This window comes from Lithobates pipiens, unplaced genomic scaffold, assembly GCF_037356315.1.
Source record: "Lithobates pipiens isolate NorthernLeopardFrog02 unplaced genomic scaffold, aLitPip1_a1.2 Scaffold_8, whole genome shotgun sequence".
NCBI classification, from domain to species: Eukaryota; Metazoa; Chordata; class Amphibia; order Anura; family Ranidae; genus Lithobates; species Lithobates pipiens.
The window spans coordinates 655666257-655687856 of NW_027507903.1; the positions used below are offsets into that span (position 1 = coordinate 655666257).

Consider the following 21600-nt stretch of genomic DNA (forward strand, 5'->3'; position numbering starts at 1 on the left):
CAATTTTTTTCCTTTTGCACATGTCTACTTAGTTCCAGTGAAGGGAACTCTGAAGGCATCAGCATACCAAGACATTTTGGACAATTTCATGCTTCCAACTTTGTGGGAACAGTTTGGGGATGGCCCCTTCCTGTTCCAACATGACTGACCACCATGTATACCAAAAGAATCGGATAGGCTGCACACCCACACAAATGCATCGGTTCAATCAGTTTATTAAAGCATCATAATACCACTGGATGGGTAGAGGAACGAGGCTGAGACGTTTCATGTAAATTTGGGTTTTGGTAAAGCATGTAAATCGTGTGAAACACGTCAAACTCATTCCTCTACCTCTGCCTGTACCATGCAAGACATCAGGGGGCTGTGCTAGCCACTTGGCTAGTCATTTTTTTTCAGTAAGTTTAAAGGCATATTTCAAGTAAATAAAAAATGTTTGTGTAAAAGAAAAACACTGCAACAAAATATTTAAAATGCTTTTTTTTGTGTGTGTAGTGCCGGATCCTGAAGAGCATGTGCTATGTGTTTTTTTTTTCTATTTAATGTTCCTAAAGTCACAGTTGGACTTTAGGGTTAATTATGCCAAATTATGGTTTCAGTACCAGTCTAGCTGGATTGCACTGGGTTCTGCTTGGCCACAGGTGTGGCTGTCACCGATGGCAAGTGTGAGAACGCAGTTTGGCTAGGCGTATTGAGTGCTACTCTTTCTCGGAAGCAGCTCAAGGGGAGTATCGTCCTGCTGTGCATTCTGGGAGAAGGTACTTAAGGTACTGAGATCATGTGCTTCTGGGTTCTGGTCCAGAAGATCTTTCTGCCTTTTTGGTCCTGGTCCTCCTGACCAGCCCCCGTGGCCCTCATGGCCTGGGGTGCGGATCCATCCAATTTCGAGTCTCGGGGCTGGCTAGCCCGAGGCAAAGTAACTGAGAGGAGGATTCAAAGGTGGTCTGGTACCGTCTCATCTGTGGAGAGGCCCAGCAACTGGAGAAGCACCCAGGGGAGGACTCTTCGGGAGAAGGCCATGCATAAGGCTGGCTTCTCAGGGGGAGCCTGGAGGCTCAGTTGAAGGACATTAATGGATCTGCACTCATGCGGTATCGCCGGACAGTCTGCGAGATACTAGTACCATATGATAGCTCTCTAAATTTAACTACGTCCCTCAGTTGCTGGCTTAATGACCCGGATACTTGTGGGAGCTGAGTCCATGTCAGGGTTGGGTTGGACTAGATCTTATGTGCTATCATGTTTCACCTTCTGCTATTTAGTTCAATGAACTTTGCAACTCCAATATTGATGTCTGTATATCTGACTTTGTTTATATGGCTATGCTCTGGATATCTTGTTGTGCTAATACGGCATTTAGATGTTTTTTGCTGTTGACCAACTACGTCCCTCAGTTACATTCAAGTCTGTGGCAGAGACTTTGTTCAAGTGTTCTACATTCAAGTCTGTGGCAGAGGCTTTGTTCGAGTGTTCTACATTCAAGTCTGTGGCAAAGACTTTGTTCGAGTGTTCTACATTCAAATCTGTGGCAAAGACTTTGTTCGAGTGTTCTACATTCAAGTCTGTGGCAGAGACTTTGTTCGAGTGTTCTACATCCAAGTCTGTGGCAGAGACTTTGTTCGAGTGTTCTACATTCAAGTCTGTGGCAGAGACTTTGTTCGAGTGTTCTACATTCAAGTCTGTGGCAAAGACTTTGAGTGTTCTACATTCAAGTCTGTGGCAAAGACTTTGTTTGAGTGTTCTACATTCAAGTCTGTGGCAAAGACTTTGTTTGAGTGTTCTACATTCAAGTCTGTGGCAAAGACTTTGCTTTCTTAAACATTCTATCGGTTGCTAGGCCTAGTGAGAGGAGGTCTATCCGGTAGCTTTGAGAATCCAGTTGTGAATGGTAATTCTCTAGATTTCTACAGTGAGAGACTTCCTATCTTTTGCTGTTCCAAGAGTACCTGAATTTTCTACCTAAACCCTCTATCTGAGAGACTGTCTACTTTTCAAATAAATAAGCCAAGCATGTGGATTCAGTGTCAGTTTCTACAGTTCTTTGGGCCAACTACCATGGGAAACTTCTAGACGCACGCGGGGTCGGGATGGTAATGGTAAGCTCAATCAAACCAGCAGCTCCTTCGGGGGGGGGGGGGGGGGGAGTGCTACATGTGCTTTTACCTGCATTTTTAAATTGATAACAGGGTCTATTTAAGAACCCAGGAAAGTAACTGGAACTCCCACTTAGAGGAGGCTCAGCTTCCCTTTACACTGGAGTTACAGCATTGGGATGGAATTGTATGGAAGGGGTTAAAGCCGTTTAGGACATTTCCTTCCTGAACACCAAAGCAGCTACCAGACACTTCCATCAGCTGAACAACAAGGAACCCATATGAATAATTCTCCCCAAATACGAGACGAGGCTCTGTATCGAGGTTCAAACAGAAAATGAATCTTTATTGGAAGGAATACAGGCTCTTTTATACAGTAAAAGAGGAGATGCATACCTCCTGCTCATATTACTCTGAACATACACCTGTGACCAGAAACCTAATTAACATGAGCTAATTAACTTATCCCTTTAGACAGCCTAGATGACTCAGACGTGACCTATAGGCCAGATTTGCAGTCTTGTAGCTCAGAAACTACAATCAACATTTCACAAATCAACACAGACTCCTTACACAATAGCAGAGTTAATTAACAACAATGGGTTCTAATGACTCTTAGCCCTTGTACACACGGTCGGATATTTCGATGGACAATGTCCAATAGGACCGTGTTGTCGGATAATCCAACAGTGTGTGGGCTCCATCAGACTGTTTCCGTCGGAAAATCCAACAGACCAAGTTTGAGAGCTTGGCTATAAAGTTTTCCGACAACATGATCCGATCGCGTCAGTTCCGAACGCGTGTAGTCCGACGGACAAGGTGCCACGCATGCTCACAACAAAATTCTGAGACGGGAGCGCTCGTTCAGGTAAAACTTCCGCTCGTAATCGATATAGCACATTCGTCACGCTGCAATGTTAAAATTCTTTCATGCAGTGCATTCTCTTTCTTTACAATGCTACAAGAATGATGTTGTTTTGCTGCTCATATTCACACACACACTTCTCCCAAATGTATTTCTTTATTCTTTTTACTCATTTCATCAATACAATATTTTAATTCGTCACATCCTTTGACAGTTTGCTCATCTTTGCATTTTTTTGGTGTGTTTTGTGTGTCAACTTACCACAACACCATTATTATCTTTTTAATTTATTGTTTTCTTTTTGAATCTACAGGAGGTTGTTTGGTGTTGGTGCCCCTTGTTATTCATTTGACTTTTGTATTTTTGAAATGTCTCAAACAAATAAACAGGAGGGCAATGCTGGAGAAACTGGTCAATTTGGCCCCCAGGGCAGACATGAACTAATTTGAAAATGCAAAATTGCTGGCCCGAGGAGTACATATCTCAAGGAGAGCAGTCTGGTCCAGAAGTCCAAGAGATCAGGAAGAGCAGATGCCATCTATGTCCCCAGGCTGTGGTCCTACAAGAGGCTGCATCTTCTGTCAGACCAGACTCAACCCAGGCCATCACTCTCTGGTCTTCCTTGGGCACTTCCCCCCAGGCTTCCTTCCAGGCTGTGGCTCAGCTCCTGTAGTTGGGGCAGGAGGAGGAGGAAGAGGGCGATGATCGACCTCCCGGCTGCCACTTGCCATAGCCTCCTCCCGGCTGAGGTCTTCCTGTTTATGAAAATGGGACATAGTTTTAGTTTTTTGGTCATCAATCACACAATTTTGTGCTCATGACTGTTGCAAATTGAATGTTTCCAAATAGAACAGACTATCATTCTGAGCCCACCATTTTTCATTCTTGTCCCAATCATTTTTGGTCACTACTGTCTATTGAGATGTAAACCACTTTGTTAAATCACAACTTACTGATCAATAATAACATCTAGTTAACATCATTAAATGTACGACAAGAAATATGTTCAACAATGCTATACCTGTCTCAAGCTGGGCCACTCCAGATGTTTCTGCCTGGAAGACCCAGGTTGGACATTGGAAGCCTCAGCTGGGGGTGAAGGAAGCCTTGAAGGAAGACGGTCTAGTGGTGGCGTGGGTTCCCCCTGGTCTGCCATAAAATGCAGCCTCTCGTAGTACAACATCTTGGGGTAATAAATGTCATGTGGATCTCCTGATCTCAGGGAATTCTGGTGCTTCTTTCGCCTCCTGAGATATATACACCTCAGGGCAACAACTTTGCCCTTCACATAGGTCATGTCTGCCGAGGGGACCATGATCTTCACCAAAGCAAGAAGTTTCTCCAGCGCTGCCTTCCTCTTTCTTAGGTCATTATAAAAGGGGTTGTTCTTCTGCCACATGCAGGGCAGCTCCCTGAGCAGATCAATGAATAAAATTTGATTGCTTGAAAGGATCCATCTTGTCTGCAAGACACAACACAAGACAAACCCTAATAATAATAATGCCATGCTAAACTCTCCTAATCTTGTCCCAGCATAGGCCTATATAGAAGCAGGATAGGCTCGTGATGTACCAAGTTAAAAATTGTACCTTCGTTTGCACGATCATCCTCACTCTGCTCACAGATCATATGTACGACACACGCATGTTGCGTTTTATATACAGTGCGCATGCATGAAACTCCGCCCACCCCTGGTGTTCTTTCTAGACTATTCCCCGCCCCTTTTCTTTCGGCGCAGTGGGGAGAGCACATGGCGGAGAGAACACAGGTGCGCAATCATAGTTCCACTAACGAGGAGGAGGGCGGGGAAAGCCCGGAGCCTGAAACGTCCCGATCCCGGAGGAGAAGATTTAAGGCCTCAAATATGTCTTTTGGAGAGATGTTGGAGATGGTGGACATATTGAAGAGGAACGACTATGATGGGAAGTATGGACCTTACCCAAACCCAAATATCAGAAAGGCCAAGATCATGACTAAAGTTGTGAAGAGTCTTCAGAAGAATTTTGGGGTACGACGATCCAAGGATCAATTGAGAAAACGCTGGTCAGACCTGAAACTGAGGGAGCATGATCAGTACAGAAGGATCTTCTTCAAAAAAGTAAGTAGTTGTTGTGTGTTCATATTATTATTATTGCTTGCATACTGCTCCATGTGCTTTGATTTAATGTTGTACAGTTTAAAATGGCCACTTTCAAGTTCTTGGGTTCAATCGTTCGTAATAAACATTCTTTATTAGCCCACTCCAAAGACGATGTTTTCCCAACTTACACTTCACTACATTTGTTCACACTGCAGGCAAGTATTCCAGCTTTAAAAAGTGTCCAAAATAATGTTCTCACCTTTGAACTCGACCAAAAAACACAATTGTACGACACTTCCAAACAATGTTTCATATTCCTATTTCTGCCCTCTGTATACTAAGTATTCCTTTTTTACATTCTCATAGGGGAGAGAAGACTCGGGATGTCTGAGGACACCAGGGACCCCACACCTCCCAAAGAAGGGGAAATACCAACACCAGAAGCAGAGGAGGAGGAATGAGAGATTGTTGAAGTTGGACAAATTGTCACCACAACAGGTGATTGTCGGAGACTACAGCTTACGCTAAGCTAATCATTGTATGTCTGCATATTTATAATACATGGTGTGTTTATTTAATTTTTTTAGGTGATGTGGAAGAAGAATCACATTTTACCAGGGAAAGTGCCCAGATCCTCATTGGGGAGATAATGGGGTGCAATCGCGATTTAGAGAATATACAGAAAAACATCAATGATGATCAACAGAAAATGAAGAACATCATTGATGTTTTGGGAGAGTCTGAAACACCCCAAACTAGCTAGCATCGTTTTTTATTTTTACTTTTATATTTTTCAAAAAGCCAAATTTGGAAGATGCACACAGTGTGTCAACATGTACTATCTCCCATCATGGGGGATCAATGTACCTGTTTTGTAGGTGCAACCCCTTCCTTGCTACTAAAGTGGCTGAGATGAAGGGGTTGCACCCCCAAAACACGTACATTGATACCCCATGATGGGAGATAGCACATGTTGACATTAGGCATGAGATCAGGAGGAAACTGGCCACTTTTGTATTCTCAATGTGTGTGCATCTTCCAAATTTGGCTTTTCCAGGGGTGACACCCCATCTGATGAAGGCAATATCAGCACAGTTTGTACATACTCATGTCTGATATTGTCTCACTTTTCAAAGTTGAACTTTGTAAGTTCCTGTGTACTGTATGTTATGCTTTGATACATGCCTGTTTACACAAAAACGCCAAGTTATAAAAATGTTACTCAAAATAATGTTTTCTATACACCAAATATGTTAGTTTGTTGTAAAACCCTTTTCTAAACGCACATGTGAATGTGCTTTGAGTAAAAAGTGAAATTATCAACAATGTGTGACTTCCTTTTTCAATGCGCAAAAGCCGCATTTGTAGTAAAGTTGTTGGTTTCCGTGGCAATGGGTGTTATTTACTAAAGGCAAATCCACTTTGCACTCCAAGTGCAGTTTCAGGTGCACTTTTGCAGTGCACTTGTAGTGCATAGTGGATTTGCCTTTAGTAAATAGCACCCACAGTGATGTTTACATTTCCCCAATCACTCCATTTTCATGACCCCACATATTTCTGCCATGGTGCTGAAAATGAGCAATATTTTTGTCAGTAATGCACTACATACATTATCAACAAAAACAAGGTGTGTGTGTGTGTAGCAGACCCACAACATACTAAGATTATCTGAAGAAGAAACTGTCACCTCATCTTGCTCAGAACTTAGGTTTGCACTGTTGTTAAAAAAGGCACAAACAAAAAACAGCAACAATACCTAGGAGACACCTAAAACAAAGCCAAGCAGTAAATGAAAACAAATATTATTGGAGTTTCAAAGAAAAAAATATTAAAATAATGCCTCTCGGACATTGTCTGGCATATCAATGCCCCCCTACCCACAAAGTACTCCATGTATTGTTTCTGACCTTGCGGGCGCTTTGGAGGGCCAAGCCAGGATGAGCAGCTTCAAGGGCCATGAGGTTGTCATTTTACGGCAAGTCTGCATCTGGGCCAACTGAGACCACATAGTTAGCTGAATGTTTTTTCAAAAAATTGTGCAGAACACAGCAGGCAAGCACAATGTGATTGATTTTATATTCCGCCATGTGGATTGGCGTCAAAAATAGGCGGAACCGGCTGGCCAGTATTCCGAAAGTGTTCTCCACGACTCTTCTGGCTCTGGCCACCTGGAAAATTTAAGATCCTCTGATCCGGGGTGAGGATCCTCATCGGGAAAGGCCGCATCAGATGGTTTGACAGGGCAAACGCCTCATCCGCGACGAAAATGAACGGGAGTCCTTCCTGATTCTCCTCTGGGGGTGGAAAGCCCAGACTGCCACTCTGGAGACGCCAGTAGAAATTCATCCGTAAGAACACTCCACCATCCGACATCCGGCCATTTTGCCCCATGTCCACATACAGGAAGTCATAGGTCACTGACACCACCTCCAACATCACGATACTATTAAACCCCTTGTAATTATAATAGTAAGACGAGTTGGGGGGTGGGACAATGTGGACGTGTTTCCCATCAATTGCACCTCCACAATTGGGAAAGTCCCAATGGCTGGCAAAGTGGGAGGCCACAGTCTGCAATTCCTGTGGAAACTGTGGAGTGAAACAAGAAAAAAAAAACATTGCAATCAGATTAGACACCAACATTTTTGGACAATATCAGTATAACATTTTGGAAAATTTGTATTTAAAGCCTAAAGTATAAGGTCCCCTTATCAGGGTCATCACCCCCCCCCCCCCATCCCCCCATCTGATGGGCGATTGCAAAAAATGAGGGGGGGGGGGGATGTTTTGGACAGGTAACCCTCTCCACTTCATTGAGAGCTGAATGCAGAAATAATGTGTGATACTTTGGCCAGCCCCTCCTTATTTACACTATTGGCAGCCCACCGGACAGGTAAGAAGTGTCATAATACCAAAAAAAGGAACAAATGGAAGCACATTTTGACATTCTGCTATTACCTATCAAGATAATAATATGAGAAAAAATACTTGAAACTGTAGCATTTGAAAGTATTGAGGCAGGCCCTTGCACTACATGCTTTGGTGAATTCATCCATAAATCTGACCAGAAAAAAGGTAGGCAGAGTGTGTATTGGGTTTGGCAAAGTCAGCAGATAGAGGATTGCTATCAGCTGACCTAGCAGTTGGGGGGAGGGGGGTTCCTAATGAGTTTGGCCCAACCAAAAAAAAACTGGCACTCTGCATGATTTTAAGCACACACATAACATTTGTACACATTTTAGGGGGTGTTTAGGGGAAAGCTATACTATGGAGCTGACAAAATACATTACTAAGTAACTAGACTATAGGTTTATGGGCCCAGAAGAGCATGGTGGGGAATGTGAAGGCATAGTGAAGGCAAATATGCATGAAGGACAAAAAAAGAACTTGAAAAGCTTCCAGCATGCATAAGGACAAAGGGGCACAGCATATCAATTAGAGCATATTGCAATCATGGTAATTAGGGAATGAGGAAAGAAATCCAATACATTAGCAATTATTAAATACATAGAATGTGATGTTAAAGGAGAAAACTTACCTTCATATAGTCCTTCTGCAGGACCTGAATGATGGCAGAACAGGTCTCTGAAATAATGATTCCCAGAGCCTGGGAGGAGATGCCTGTGGAGAACTTTAGGCCCTGAAGGCTTCTCCCTGTCGCCAAGTAGCGCAACGTGGTGATGAGCCTCTGCTCTGGAGTGATGGCTTGCCGCATGTAGGTATCCTGCCTGCTGATAGTGAAAAATGGGGTCTGTCATCCAGAGATAATTCCTGAAATCCTCAGGATTATTCTCCCGGATCTCACAAAGCAAAGGCATGTGCGAGAACTGGTCACGCTGGCGCAACCAATTCTTGGTCCACACACTCCTCCCCTCCCTGTTCATGGACCGGGCTTGTGTCAAAGCTAAAAGCCCAACACCAAGCCCCTGCACAGCACAAACTCTATGACGAGTACGTACACGAAACATGGCTTAAAACGGTCGGCTGGTCAGAACCGACAACAGAAAGCACCGATAAACTGCAATGCCTGAAAGAACGACCTGAAAACCAGAAACGAGCAGACAATAAGCAATGAAAATGAAAGCGTACTATACCAAGATATAGTCCACAATGAGCAACAAATGTGAACTGACTACACTCACTGATAAGCAGATACGCACCGACAAGCACAAACTGAAGAGCGGTAACGAACTGAAGCACAAATCTGAAAAGCGTGAATCGTCTCTCACCAAACTTCTACTAACGCGCGATAAACACGAGATCAGCAGAAGGAGCCCAAAGGGTGACGGACATGGTGCTGAACTTCCCTTTTCTAGTCCTGTCGTACGTGGCTTACGTCACCGCATTATTGGCAACCGGAAATTCCGACAACTTAGTCTGACCATGTGTATGCAACACCACTTCCGGACCTCTTCCGGACTAAATCCGTCTGAATTTATCCGACGGATTTGGTTGCCGGAATGTCTGACCATGTGTACGGGGGCTTATAAACACATTCTAGCAGACAACAGACAGACAGGTGTCCTGAGTTGATGACATCAGCACCTTCTATGAGCCTCAACGTTATGAAGCCATCATTATAATATGGCATATACAGGGTTCCCAGAGTCTGTATTTTGGGGGGACATGGATTTGAATCCAAAATAGCACCACCTCAATGGTCCCCAGGCATACAGCTCACAAAGAGCACCGTTCCACCAAATGCCAGGGCCCATGATCGGTTGGCAAGAGGCTCGCATTCAGTCCCCTCCAAGAGCCTCTGTCCCGGGTAGGTCTGTCACAGTGAGGATCATCCCACACAACCCCCCTGATACAGGGCTCCACATATCATTTTGAGGTGAAATATTTTTGGAATTTTTTTCTGATCCTTTTTGTGATGCAAAAAGTAAAATTATAACTATAATATCAATTATTGAGGTTTTTATCTTTATCTGGACTTGCAAAGGTGTGGCCATCAGTAGATGTATTGTGGACCCTTGGAGAATTTTTGGAGGAAATAATTTAAGATAAACTTACTTTTCATTTTCTGGAGCTCTTCTGTCACTTTCCCCAAAAATCCCAAAATCCTCTGAATGTCACTGGATAAGAAAGCTGAAATACACAGAATGTCAGGAGAGAGCTGGCCTTCTTTTATACCAGAGGTCTCCAAACTACAAGACCGCTACAAGATTTTATCTGGCCCGCAGCCCGGGGGTTAGCGGTCCCTCACATTCCTACAGTCTTCATTTCTATTCATCCTTACTGATTATATCAAGGCTTGTGATTTTTCTATTGCTGGTGGCTATATAAATCCTGTATAATAATAATAATAATAATGATAATAATAAAAATAATAATAAATTGCATCTATCTATCCATTATAATATACATTACATTGAGCAGTACATAATTACCAGTGACTTCATCTGTTAAAGAGAGGAAAACCAACATCAATTAGTATAATCAGGTTTATCATTATACACTTCCCTTATGCCGTGTACACACGATCAGACTATCAGGCGGACTTAGTCTAGTGGACAAACCGTCGGAAAGTCCACGGACTTATCAAACGAGCGGACTTGCCCACACACAACCGGACTTTTCCGGCGGACTAGGTCCCCCTGTACTATGGCGGGAGTCCACCTTACTTTTGAAATGAACGGACTTTCCCGCACACTGAGAAAAGTCCGTTCATTTTGAACGCAGCTCCAGGTAGCCGGGACTAGCGAAGGAGGTCAATGTCGTCAATAGGCGGGGTCACAGGGTGATGTCCCCGCCCATTATGATGTCACAGTCCCAGAGGATGCTGGAACTGTGACATCATAATGGGCGGGGACATCACCAGGTGACCCCTCACATTGTCCCTATATAAGTCGCCGCTCAACACGCCCCTGTCATTGCGGCTAGAGAGAGCGTCGAGTCAACATCTCAAGGAAGAAGAGAAGGTGGCGGCGACAGCGGCGACAGAAGACCGGGCCACCGCTAGTAAAAGAGCTGGAAGAAGGAGCAGAGGCCAGGCAAGAAGAACCAAAGAGGGGGCAAGGACCCCCGAAGTCGGAAGAAGACCCCCATGTGGCGACGAAGAAGAAGTCCAGCGAGAAGACCCCCCAAGACGGAAGAAGACCCCTGGAGCTGTGCAATAATTTATTTAGAAACCTTGTGTGGTGTTTTTTTTTTTTTTTTTTTTTTCACCAGGTGAATGGGTAGGGGTACATTGTACCCCATACTCATTCACATAGGGTGGGGGGCCGGTATCTGGGGGCCCCTTATTAAAGGGGGCTCCCGGATTCCGATAAGCCCCTCGCCCGCAGACCCCGGCGACCAATGGCCAGGGTTGTCGGGAAGAGGCCCTTGTCCTCATCAACATGGGGACAAGGTGCACTGGGGTGGGGGCCGCAGGGTCCCCCTTACCCAAAGCACCCCCCCATGTTGAGGGTGCACGGCCTGGTATGGCTCGGGGGGGGGGATGGGCGCTCGCTCATTCCCACCCCCTTTCCTGACCGGCGGGGCTGTGTGCTTGGATAAGGGTCTGATATGAACCTTGGGGGAGAAACGCACGCTGTTTTTTCGGTGTAGGGCTTCCCCTTTAAGTCCATACCAGGTGACGGGGCCAGTGACGTGTCAATCTCACTGCAGGAAAGTCCGTTCATTTCAAAAGTACGGCGTACTAGCCGAATTGTCCGCCGGACTCTCAGTCCGGTGGACAATTTTTGAGTCAAAGCGACTTTATAAGTCCGCCGGACTTTTGGGAAAAAAAAGGCAGCCGGAGCCCACACACGGACGGATTGTCTGGCGGACACGGATAGTCTGATCGTGTGTATGCGGCATTACTCTACATATATTCATTTAAGACACACCCACTAACATGCCAGTCTCTTTTGGGTTCAAATGGTTTCTGCTAAACAGAAAAATCCACCAGTCTGAACTAGGCATTTAGTCATGTCACCATACTGGGATTCTGGAGAAGCGGTTTCTACAATGTTTCAGGACTGTTACCATTTATGATCACCATGAAACATGGTGGACCAGGCAGTAGAAAACCTATTTGATAAAAGGTCTGCTTTCAAGCCCAATTCTAGTCTAATACCAAAATAAAATAAAATAAAAAACATCTCTGGATATGTCCCTTGCAGTAATTATAGTTTGACAGTTTTCCGGATTGAATGATGTCCAGTGTCGCTTAACCCACTTCCTGTGAACTCAGGGTGTCAAAGATCTACCCCCCATGGGTATGTCATCCATGGGTTCACAGGAGCATGCTGCTGAGAGCAACACCTTGTCATTATAAGGTCTGCTCTCTGCAGCATTCAAGATGTGTTGATGACAGAAGAGGAACCATGTGGTCAGGACCCACCCACTGCTGAGGACTGAAGAGTAGGGATGAGCCGAACACCCCCGGTTCGGTTCGCACCAGAACTTTCGAACGGACCGAAAATTTGTGCGAACTTTAGAACCCCATTGAAGTCTATGGGACTCGAATGTTCGAAATAAAAAGTGCTAATTTTAAAGGCTAATATGCAAGATATTGTCCTAAAAAGGGTTTGGGGACCTGGCTGCCGCCCCAGGGGACATGGGTCAATGCCTAAAATGTTTTTAAAAACGGCTGTTTTTTCGGGAGCACTAATTTTAACCACTTCAATACTGGGCACTTAAACACCTTACTGCCAAGACCAATTTTCAGCTTTTAGCGCTGTCGCACTTTGAATGACAATTGCTACACTGTACCCAAATGAAATTTTTAGCATTTTTTTCCCCACAAATAAAGCTTTCTTTTGGTGGTATTTGATCACCTCTATGGTTTTTATTTTTTGCTAAACAAATAAAAAAAATACAGAAAATTTTGGAAAATAAATGTTTTTTTGTTTCAGTTTCAAAACTTTGTAAATAAGTAAGTTTTCTCCTTCACTGATGGCCAATGATGGGGCTACACTGATGGGCACTGATAAGGCGGCACTGATGGGCACCGAGGAGGTGGCACCATTGAAGTGGCACTGATGAGGTGGCATTGATGGACACTGATATGTGGCACTTATAGACGGCACTGATAGGCGACACGGATGGGCACTGATAAGTAGCACAAATTGGCACTGATAGCTGGCACGGATTGGCATGGTTAGGTGGTACAGATGGGCATGGATAGGAGGCACAGATGGGCATGGATAGGCGGCACAGATGGGCATGGGTAGGTGGCACAGATGGGCACTGATAGGCGGCATGGATGGGCACTGATGGGCGGCACGGATGGGCACTGATAGGCGGCACGGATGGGCACTGATAGGAGCCATTATATTGTTTTATACTGTACTAATGGATGCCAATTAGTGCCAAACAATAATGCATGCCAATCAGTGAAGCCCATTGTGGGCACTGATTGGCATCCATTGTGGGCACTGATTGGCATCCATTGTGGGCACTGACTGGAATCCCTGGTGGTCTAGGGTGGCATACCTTATGCTGGGCATCCCTGGTGGTCCAGTGTGGGCATCATCGGGGGGGGGGGGGGGGGGGGCTGCGCTGATAATCGATCAGCACAGACCCCCCGTCAGAGGAGCAGCCGATTGGCTCTCCTCTACTCGTGTCTGACAGACGCGAGTGAGGAAAAGCCGATCACCGGCTCTTCCTATTTACACTGTGATCAGCCGTGATTGGACACGGCTGATCACGTGGTAATCGGTATCGTGCCTGGGGGGTGTCTATATTATGCCTGTGAAGTGCCACATGTTTCCTGTGTTTAGAACAGTCCCTACACAAAATGACATTTAACGGAAAAAAAGTCATTTAAAACTGTTTGCGGTTTTAATGTAATATCTAGTTCCGGCCCTATATACTCAGAACAGCAGTATAAAGGCGGTGCAAACAAGACAGGGACTGTGTAGGTTTGTTGTGTTAAGTAGAATCTGTTTGTAATTTTGAACTGGTACATTTTTAAAGTGTAGCTCCAGTCAAAATTTTTAATTTTTTTAAGCTTTTTGGAAAACATAGGGAAGGGTTATCACCCCTGTATAATTTGTTTTGCCGTCTGTCTTTTTTCAACTCACTTCCTGTTGTCTCCTTATTTTTTCAAGTAGGAGACATTTGTAAGTTGGATGTTTGAAAGTAGGGGCCTGCCCTATATGCTCTGCAGAAATGGCGGAACAAGGTGTTGGTGTTGCCACAACATTGTAAGCCCTCAAAGTGACACTTGGTGGGCGCTGGAGCACCCTGCTCTGCACGATTATATCAAGAATTGTAATTACATGCCTGTGTTGAACAGTGGTAGAAAAATTGGGCCTTTGGTGGTTGTGGTGGTGGTGTTGGTGCCACGACACTATAAGTTCTCACAATTACTCTCGGTGGGCGCAGGAACAGGCCCTACTGTGAAATATTATATCAAGAATTGTAATTACATGTCCCTGTTAAACAGGGGCTGTAAAATTGGGCCTTAGGCACTGCTTGCTGGTGCCACGACACTGCAACCTCTCCCAGATACTCTAGTTGGAGTGCAGGAATGAGCCCTTCTGCAAAGCATTGCATCAAAAATTGTATTGCATGCCCCTGTTAAACAGGGGCTGAAAAATTGGGCCTTAGGCACTGCAACCTCTCCTATATACTCTAGTTGTAGTGCAGGAATGAGACTGCTGCAAAGCATTGCATCAAAAATTGTAATTAAACGCCCCTGTTTAACAGGGGCTGAAAAATTGGGCCTTAGGCACTGGTGTTGGTGCCACGACACTGCAACCTCTCCCATATACTCTGGTTGTAATGCAGGAATGAGCCCTGCTGCAAAGCATTGCATCAAAAATTCTAATTACATGCCCCTGTTAAACAGGGGCCGAAAAATTGGGCCTATACACTGCAACCTCTCCCATATACTCTAGTTGTAGTGCAGGAATGAGCCCTTCTGCAAAGCATTGTATCAAAAATTGTAATTACATGCCCCTGTTAAACAGGGGCTGAAAAATTGTACCTTAGGCACTGGGGCTGGTGCCATGACACTGCAACCTCTCCCATATACTCTAGTTGTAGTGCAGGAATGAGCCCTGCTGCAAAGCATTGCATCAAAAATTATAATTAAACGCCCCTGTTAAACAGGGGCTGAAAAATTGGGCCTTAGGCACTGGTGTTGGTGCCACAACACTGCAACCTCTCCCATATACTCTAGTTGTAGTGCAGGAATGAGCCCTGCTGCAAAGCATTGCATCAAAAATTCTAATTACATGCCCCTGTTAAACAAGGGCCGAAAAATTGGGCCTATACACTGCAACCTCTCTCATATACTCTAGTTGTAGTGCAGGAATGAGCCCTTCTGCAAAGCATTGCATCAAAAATTGTAATTACATGCCCCTGTTAAACAGGGGCTAAAAAATTGGACCTTAGGCACTGGGGCTGGTGCCATGACACTGCAACCTCTCCCATATACTCTAGTTGTAGTGCAGGAATTAGCCCTGCTGCAAAGCATTGCATCAAAAATTTAAATTACACGCCCCTGTTACACAGGGGCTGAAAAATTGGGCCTTAGGCACTGGTGCTGGTGCCACGACACTGCAACCTCTCCAATATACTCTAGTTGTAGTGCAGGAATGAGCCCTGCTGCAAAGCATTGCATCAAAAATTGTAATTACACGCCCCTGTTAACAGGGGCTGAAAAATTGGGCTGGTGGCATCACCCAGAACCAAAAATGTTATTCCAAGATATCAGCGGAGGAGGAAGAGGATAGACAGTCAACATAACAGGACAGTCTTGAAGGGATGTGATATTACTGATTCATCTTTATGAAGGTCAGTCGATCAACCGAGTCGGTGGACAGGCGCACCCTGTGATCAGTAACAAAGCCACCAGCCGCACTGAAGATGCATTTCGAAAAGAATGCTGGATGCAGGACAGGCCAGTAGCTCAATTGCACACTGTGCCAGCTCTGGCCATTGATCCATCCTCAAGACCCAGTAAGCCAGAGGATCGGTGGGAAAGGTGTCCGTCAGTCTGACTTTGCCCCTAGGTATTCCTGTACCATGTAAATCAGATGCTGGCGATGGTTGCTGGAACCGATCATACCTTGGGACTGCGGACTAAAAAATTGTCTGAATGCATCGGTCAGACGGCCACCTTCTCCACCGTTCCTTCTGACCGATGCCTCAGCAACATGTTGTCCAGGACCAGGAGTTTGTAACCTCCCAGTCTCTGGGAACACGTTGCACAGACCTTTCTGCAAGGCCTCCCACAGATGTCTCATCTTCTGCTCCCTCTGCGACGGCAATATAAGGTCCGCAACCTTACCCTTGTACCGTGGATCAAGGAGAGTGGCCAGCCAGTAATGGTCCCTCTCCTTGATCCGAAGAATACGAGGATCCTTCCGCAGGCTTTGCATGTTCAGGGAGGCCATGCAGCGTAGGTTAGCTGAGGCATTCAGTCCGGAGTCCTCTGGGTCACTAAGGACAACATGATCCGCAGCTTCCTCCTCCCAGCCAGGATAGGGACCATGATGTCAGGACCCACCCACTGCCGATGATAGAAGAGGATCCATCATGTCATGGGTCTGACATCAGGACCCACCTATTGCTGAGGATAGAAGATAACCCATGAGGTCAGAAACCACCCACTTTTGAGGACAGAAGAGAACCCATGAAGTCAGGACTCCCCCACTGGTAGGGACAGAAGAGGCCCCATCATGTCGCAGACCAATCATATAAGGACCCCTTCACCACACTGCACAGAAGAGGACCAATGAGGTCAGGACCCACCCACTGCTGAAGATAGAAGAGAACCCATGAGGTCGGGATCCATCCACTGCTGAGGACAGAAGAGGACCCATCAAAAAGAGGGCCCATGAAGTCAGGGCCCACTCACTGCTGATAACATAAGAGAACCCACAAGCCAGGTCCCAGCTACTGTTGAGGGCAGAAAAGGACCCATCATGTCACAGACTCATCACATCAGGATCCACCCATTGCTGAGGACAGAAGAGGACCCTATCATGTCACAGACCCATGATGTCAGGACCCAGCCACTGCTGAGGACAGAAGTGGACCCTGAGGTCAGAATCAACCCACTGCTGAGGACAGAAGAGGACCCCTGAGGTCAGAATCAACCCACTGCTGAGGACAGAAGAGGACCCCTGAGGTCAGAATCAACCCACTGCTGAGGACAGAAGAGGACCCCTGAGGTCAGAATCAACCCACTGCTGAGGACAGAAGAGGACCCCTGAGGTCAGAATCAACCCACTGCTGAGGACAGAAGAGGACCCCTGAGGTCAGAATCAACCCACTGCTGAGGACAGAAGAGGACCCATGAGGTCAGGACTCCCCCACTGCTGATGACAGAAGAGGAACTGTAATATCAAAGACCCATGATGTCAAGACTCACAAACCACCCATTGCAGTGGACAGGAGAGGACCCATCAAGTCATGGACCTGTAATGTCAGTTTTTTTGTTATTAAGATTCACCTAATTTGTTTGATATCTGGATACATCGTTCTACAAACAGACAGAGAGAGGCTTTGTGATATCATTATCTACATCCTGTTTGTACACTGTGGTGAAAGGTGGTTTGATGGGTAAGTGTTCCAGTGATTGGAATAAGATAATCTTACTGGTTGCTGTCTGGACTTTCTCCAGGTTCCTCACAGATGCTTGAATGCTCTGAACATCGCTGGAAAGAGAATCTGTAATGATAACAATGGTGGCTCATCTCAGATTACTGCGGATCTACACTCCAATACACCCACAGAACATTACCCAAACTTCACAGGTGCCTGATAATATACAGTTAAGCACTGATAAAATGATATAAATGTATTCACAAAAATTGTTAAAGTACAACACATGAGAGCCACACCCGGCCTATTTACAGTCAGAATCCACAATGTAGAGGCAATAAAAAAATCACTTGTTTCACAGTATAACTTTGACTTTCCCACCCTAGAATATATACCTCCTTTGTTGTAGGCACATTAGATGACTTCAAGATCCTAGATGACAGTAGCAGGGTGGATCTCATCCCTTATGCCAGTGATGGTGAACCTTGTGTGTTGCGTTTGTTAAAATATGATTTTTTTAAATTTAATCAGACATAACATTACATGGACCTGTAATGTCAGTTTTCTTGTTATTAAAATTCACCTAATTTGTTTGATATCTGGATACATCGTTCTACAAACAGACAGAGAGAGGCTTTGTGATATCTACATCCTGTTTGCACACTGTGGTGAAAGGTGGTTTGATGGGTAAGTGTTCCAGTGATTGGAATAAGATAATCTTAGGCCGCGTACACACGCGCGGACTGTTTGCCCAACCTTGTTCGTCAAACAGTTTCGGCAAACAGTCCGCTCAAAATTTGCATGAGCGGACTTGCCCACACACGAGCGGACTGTTTCAACGAACTGTTTGCCAAACAGTCCGCTCAACTTTTGAAATGAACGGACTCGCCCACGTAAGGCGGAGGCAAATCCGCCCATTTCGAGCGCGTGTACAGGTAGGCGGGGCCCGCAAAGGAGACGTCGCGGGCTCCGCCGCCTGGAATGGGCTTAAAGGGGAACCCCAACGCCAAAAAAAATCGGCGTGGGGGTTCCCCCAAAGTCCACACCAGACCCTTGTCCGAGCACGCTACCCGGCCGGCCAGGAAAGGGGGGCGAGCGAGCGCGCCCCCCCTCCTGAGCCGTACCAGGCCGCGTGCCCTCAACATGGGGGGGTGCCTTGGGGAAGGGGGGGCCGCGCGGCCCCCCCACCCCAAAGCACCTTGTCCCCATGTTGATGAGGACAAGGGCCTCTTCCCGACAACCCTGGCCGTTGGTTGTCGGGGTCTGCGGGCGGGGGGCTTATCGGAATCCGGGAGCCCCCTTTAAGAAGGGGGCCCCCGGATACCGGCCCCCCACCCTATGTGAATGAGTATGGGGTACAATGTACCCCTACCCATTCACCTGTGAAATAAAGTACAAAAAAAAACACAACACAGGGAAAAAATATTTTATTGCACAGCTCCGGAGGGTCTTCCGTCTTCGGGGGTCTTCTCGCCGGACTCCTCCGCTATCTGTGTGTAGCTCTTTTACTAACGGAGGAGTCCGGCTTTCTTCCTCCCCGCCGCTGGCCTCTTCTCCCGACTTCGGGGGTCTTGTCCCCCTCTTCGGTTCTTCTGCCGGGCCACCGCGCCTTCTTGTAGCTCTTTTACAGGCGGTGGCCCGGTCTTCTGTCGCCGCTGCCTTCCGTTCTTCTGTCGCCGCCTTCTGTTCTTCTGCCGGGCCACCGCGCCTTCTTGTAGCTCTTTTACAGGCGGTGGCCCGGTCTTCTGTCGCCGCTGTCGTCGCCGCCGCCGCCGCCGCCGCCTTCCGTTCTTGTTCTTCTTCTTGTTGTTCTTCTTCTTCTCCTGGAGATGTTGACTCGACGAGCTCTCCGGCCGGAATGCCAGGGCCGCGCTGTGCGGTCACTTATATAGTGACAATGGGGCGGTGTCACATGGTATATGTCACATGGGTTGGTCACATGGTGACCCCGCCCCCTTACGATGTCATAGTCCCCATGTGACATCAACCCATGTGACCAACCCATGTGACATATACCATGTGACACTGCCCCATTGTCACTATATAAGTGACCGCACAGCGCGGCCCTGGCATTCCGGCCGGAGAGCTCGTCGAGTCAACATCTCCAGGAGAAGAAGAAGAACAACAAGAAGAAGAACAAGAACGGAAGGCGGCGGCGGCGGCGGCGGCGACGACAGCGGCGACAGAAGACCGGGCCACCGCCTGTAAAAGAGCTACAAGAAGGCGCGGTGGCCCGGCAGAAGAACCGAAGGCGGCGACAGAAGAACGGAAGGCAGCGGCGACAGAAGACCGGGCCACCGCCTGTAAAAGAGCTACAAGAAGGCGCGGTGGCCCGGCAGAAGAACCGAAGAGGGGGACAAGACCCCCGAAGTCGGGAGAAGAGGCCGGCGGCGGGGAGGAAGAAAGCCGGACTCCTCCGCTAGTAAAAGAGCTACACACAGATAGCGGAGGAGTCCGGCGAGAAGACCCCCGAAGACGGAAGACCCTCCGGAGCTGTGCAATAAAATATTTTTTCCCTGTGTTGTGTTTTTTTTTGTACTTTATTTCACAGGTGAATGGGTAGGGGTACATTGTACCCCATACTCATTCACATAGGGTGGGGGGCCGGTATCCGGGGGCCCCCTTCTTAAAGGGGGCTCCCGGATTCCGATAAGCCCCCCGCCCGCAGACCCCGACAACCAACGGCCAGGGTTGTCGGGAAGAGGCCCTTGTCCTCATCAACATGGGGACAAGGTGCTTTGGGGTGGGGGGGCCGCGCGGCCCCCCCTTCCCCAAGGCACCCCCCCATGTTGAGGGCACGCGGCCTGGTACGGCTCAGGAGGGGGGGCGCGCTCGCTCGCCCCCCTTTCCTGGCCGGCCGGGTAGCGTGCTCGGACAAGGGTCTGGTGTGGACTTTGGGGGAACCCCCACGCCGATTTTTTTCGGCGTTGGGGTTCCCCTTTAAGCCCATTCCAGGCGGCGGAGCCCGCGACGTCTCCTTCGCGGGCCCCGCCTACCTGTACACGCGCTCGAAATGGGCGGACTTTCCGAGCGGGAACAGTCCGCTCATTTCGAAAGTACAGCGGACAGGCCCACACACGGGCGGACTGTTCGCTCAAACACAGTTTCAGCGGACAGTTTTTCGGAATTTCCGAAAGACTTTGTCCGTCCAACTGTCCGCTGAAACTGTCCGCTGAAAGCCCACACACGAGCGGACTGTCCGCCCAAACACTGTTCAGCGGACAAGGTTGGGCGAACAGTCCGCCCGTGTGTACGCGGCCTTACTGGTTGCTGTTTGGGCTTTCTCCGGGTTCCTCACAGATGCTTGAATGCTCTGAACTTCACTGGAAAGAGAACCTGTAATGATAACAATTGTGACTCATCTCAGATTACTGCGGATCTACACTCCAAAGGTGTATACTGCACTCAGGGCACACAGACAACACCCACAAACTCCTGCAGATGGCTGATAGCTCAATTACAGAAGAGCAATGCTAAATAGGTAGATACAGGTGTATACTGCGCTGAAGGTACTGTCACGTACCTGGTATAGAAGCCCAGAATGCAGGAAGCGGCCTCTCGTAAGCCTCTGGCTCGAGAATCCCTGGAGGTGGAAACAGGAGTTCTAGAGTTCAGAGGGCACAAGTGCCGAGCTGGAGAAGGACAGGCCTGGACCTTGAGTAGTGGAGGAACCACAGAAGGGCTGGAAATGTAGACACCCGGTAGACTGGTCAGATAGCAGCAGGCACAGGTGGTCAGGCTGGAACGGCAGGTAGCAGACATCGGACAACAGCAGGCACAGGCGGTCAGGCTGGAACGGCTGGTAGCAGACAACAGCAGGCGCAGGTGGTCAGGCTGGAACAGCTGGTAGCAGACAGCAGACAACAGCAGGCACAGGTGGTCAGGCTGGAACAGCTGGTAGCAGACAGACAACAGCAGGCACAGGCAGTCTGGCTGGAACAGCAGGTGGCAGAAGCAAGGTCAAAGTACAAGCCGGGTCGGTAACAGGCGGGCAGCAACGGTACACAGGAAGAGACAGAAGCGTGGTCAGACAGGCTGGAGGTCAGAGGCTGGCAGCAAGCAGAGGTCGT

The 21600-nt window shown here is 47.4% G+C and overlaps 1 protein-coding gene across 3 annotated transcripts in view; it reads right to left on the reverse strand.

Moving 5' to 3' along the window:
- The window catches only part of LOC143964211 (C-type lectin domain family 10 member A-like), an 82118-nt gene that overhangs the window by 27960 nt on the left and 32558 nt on the right, over positions 1 to 21600 (reverse strand). For all 3 annotated transcript variants that reach the window (XM_077473920.1, XM_077473918.1, XM_077473919.1), the window contains 2 exons: positions 17585 to 17656; positions 10055 to 10129 (listed from right to left, as the gene is read on the reverse strand). In XM_077473920.1, coding sequence (XP_077330046.1) covers positions 10055 to 10129; positions 17585 to 17656 — 147 coding nt within the window. The remainder of the gene's footprint in view (positions 1 to 10054; positions 10130 to 17584; positions 17657 to 21600) is intronic.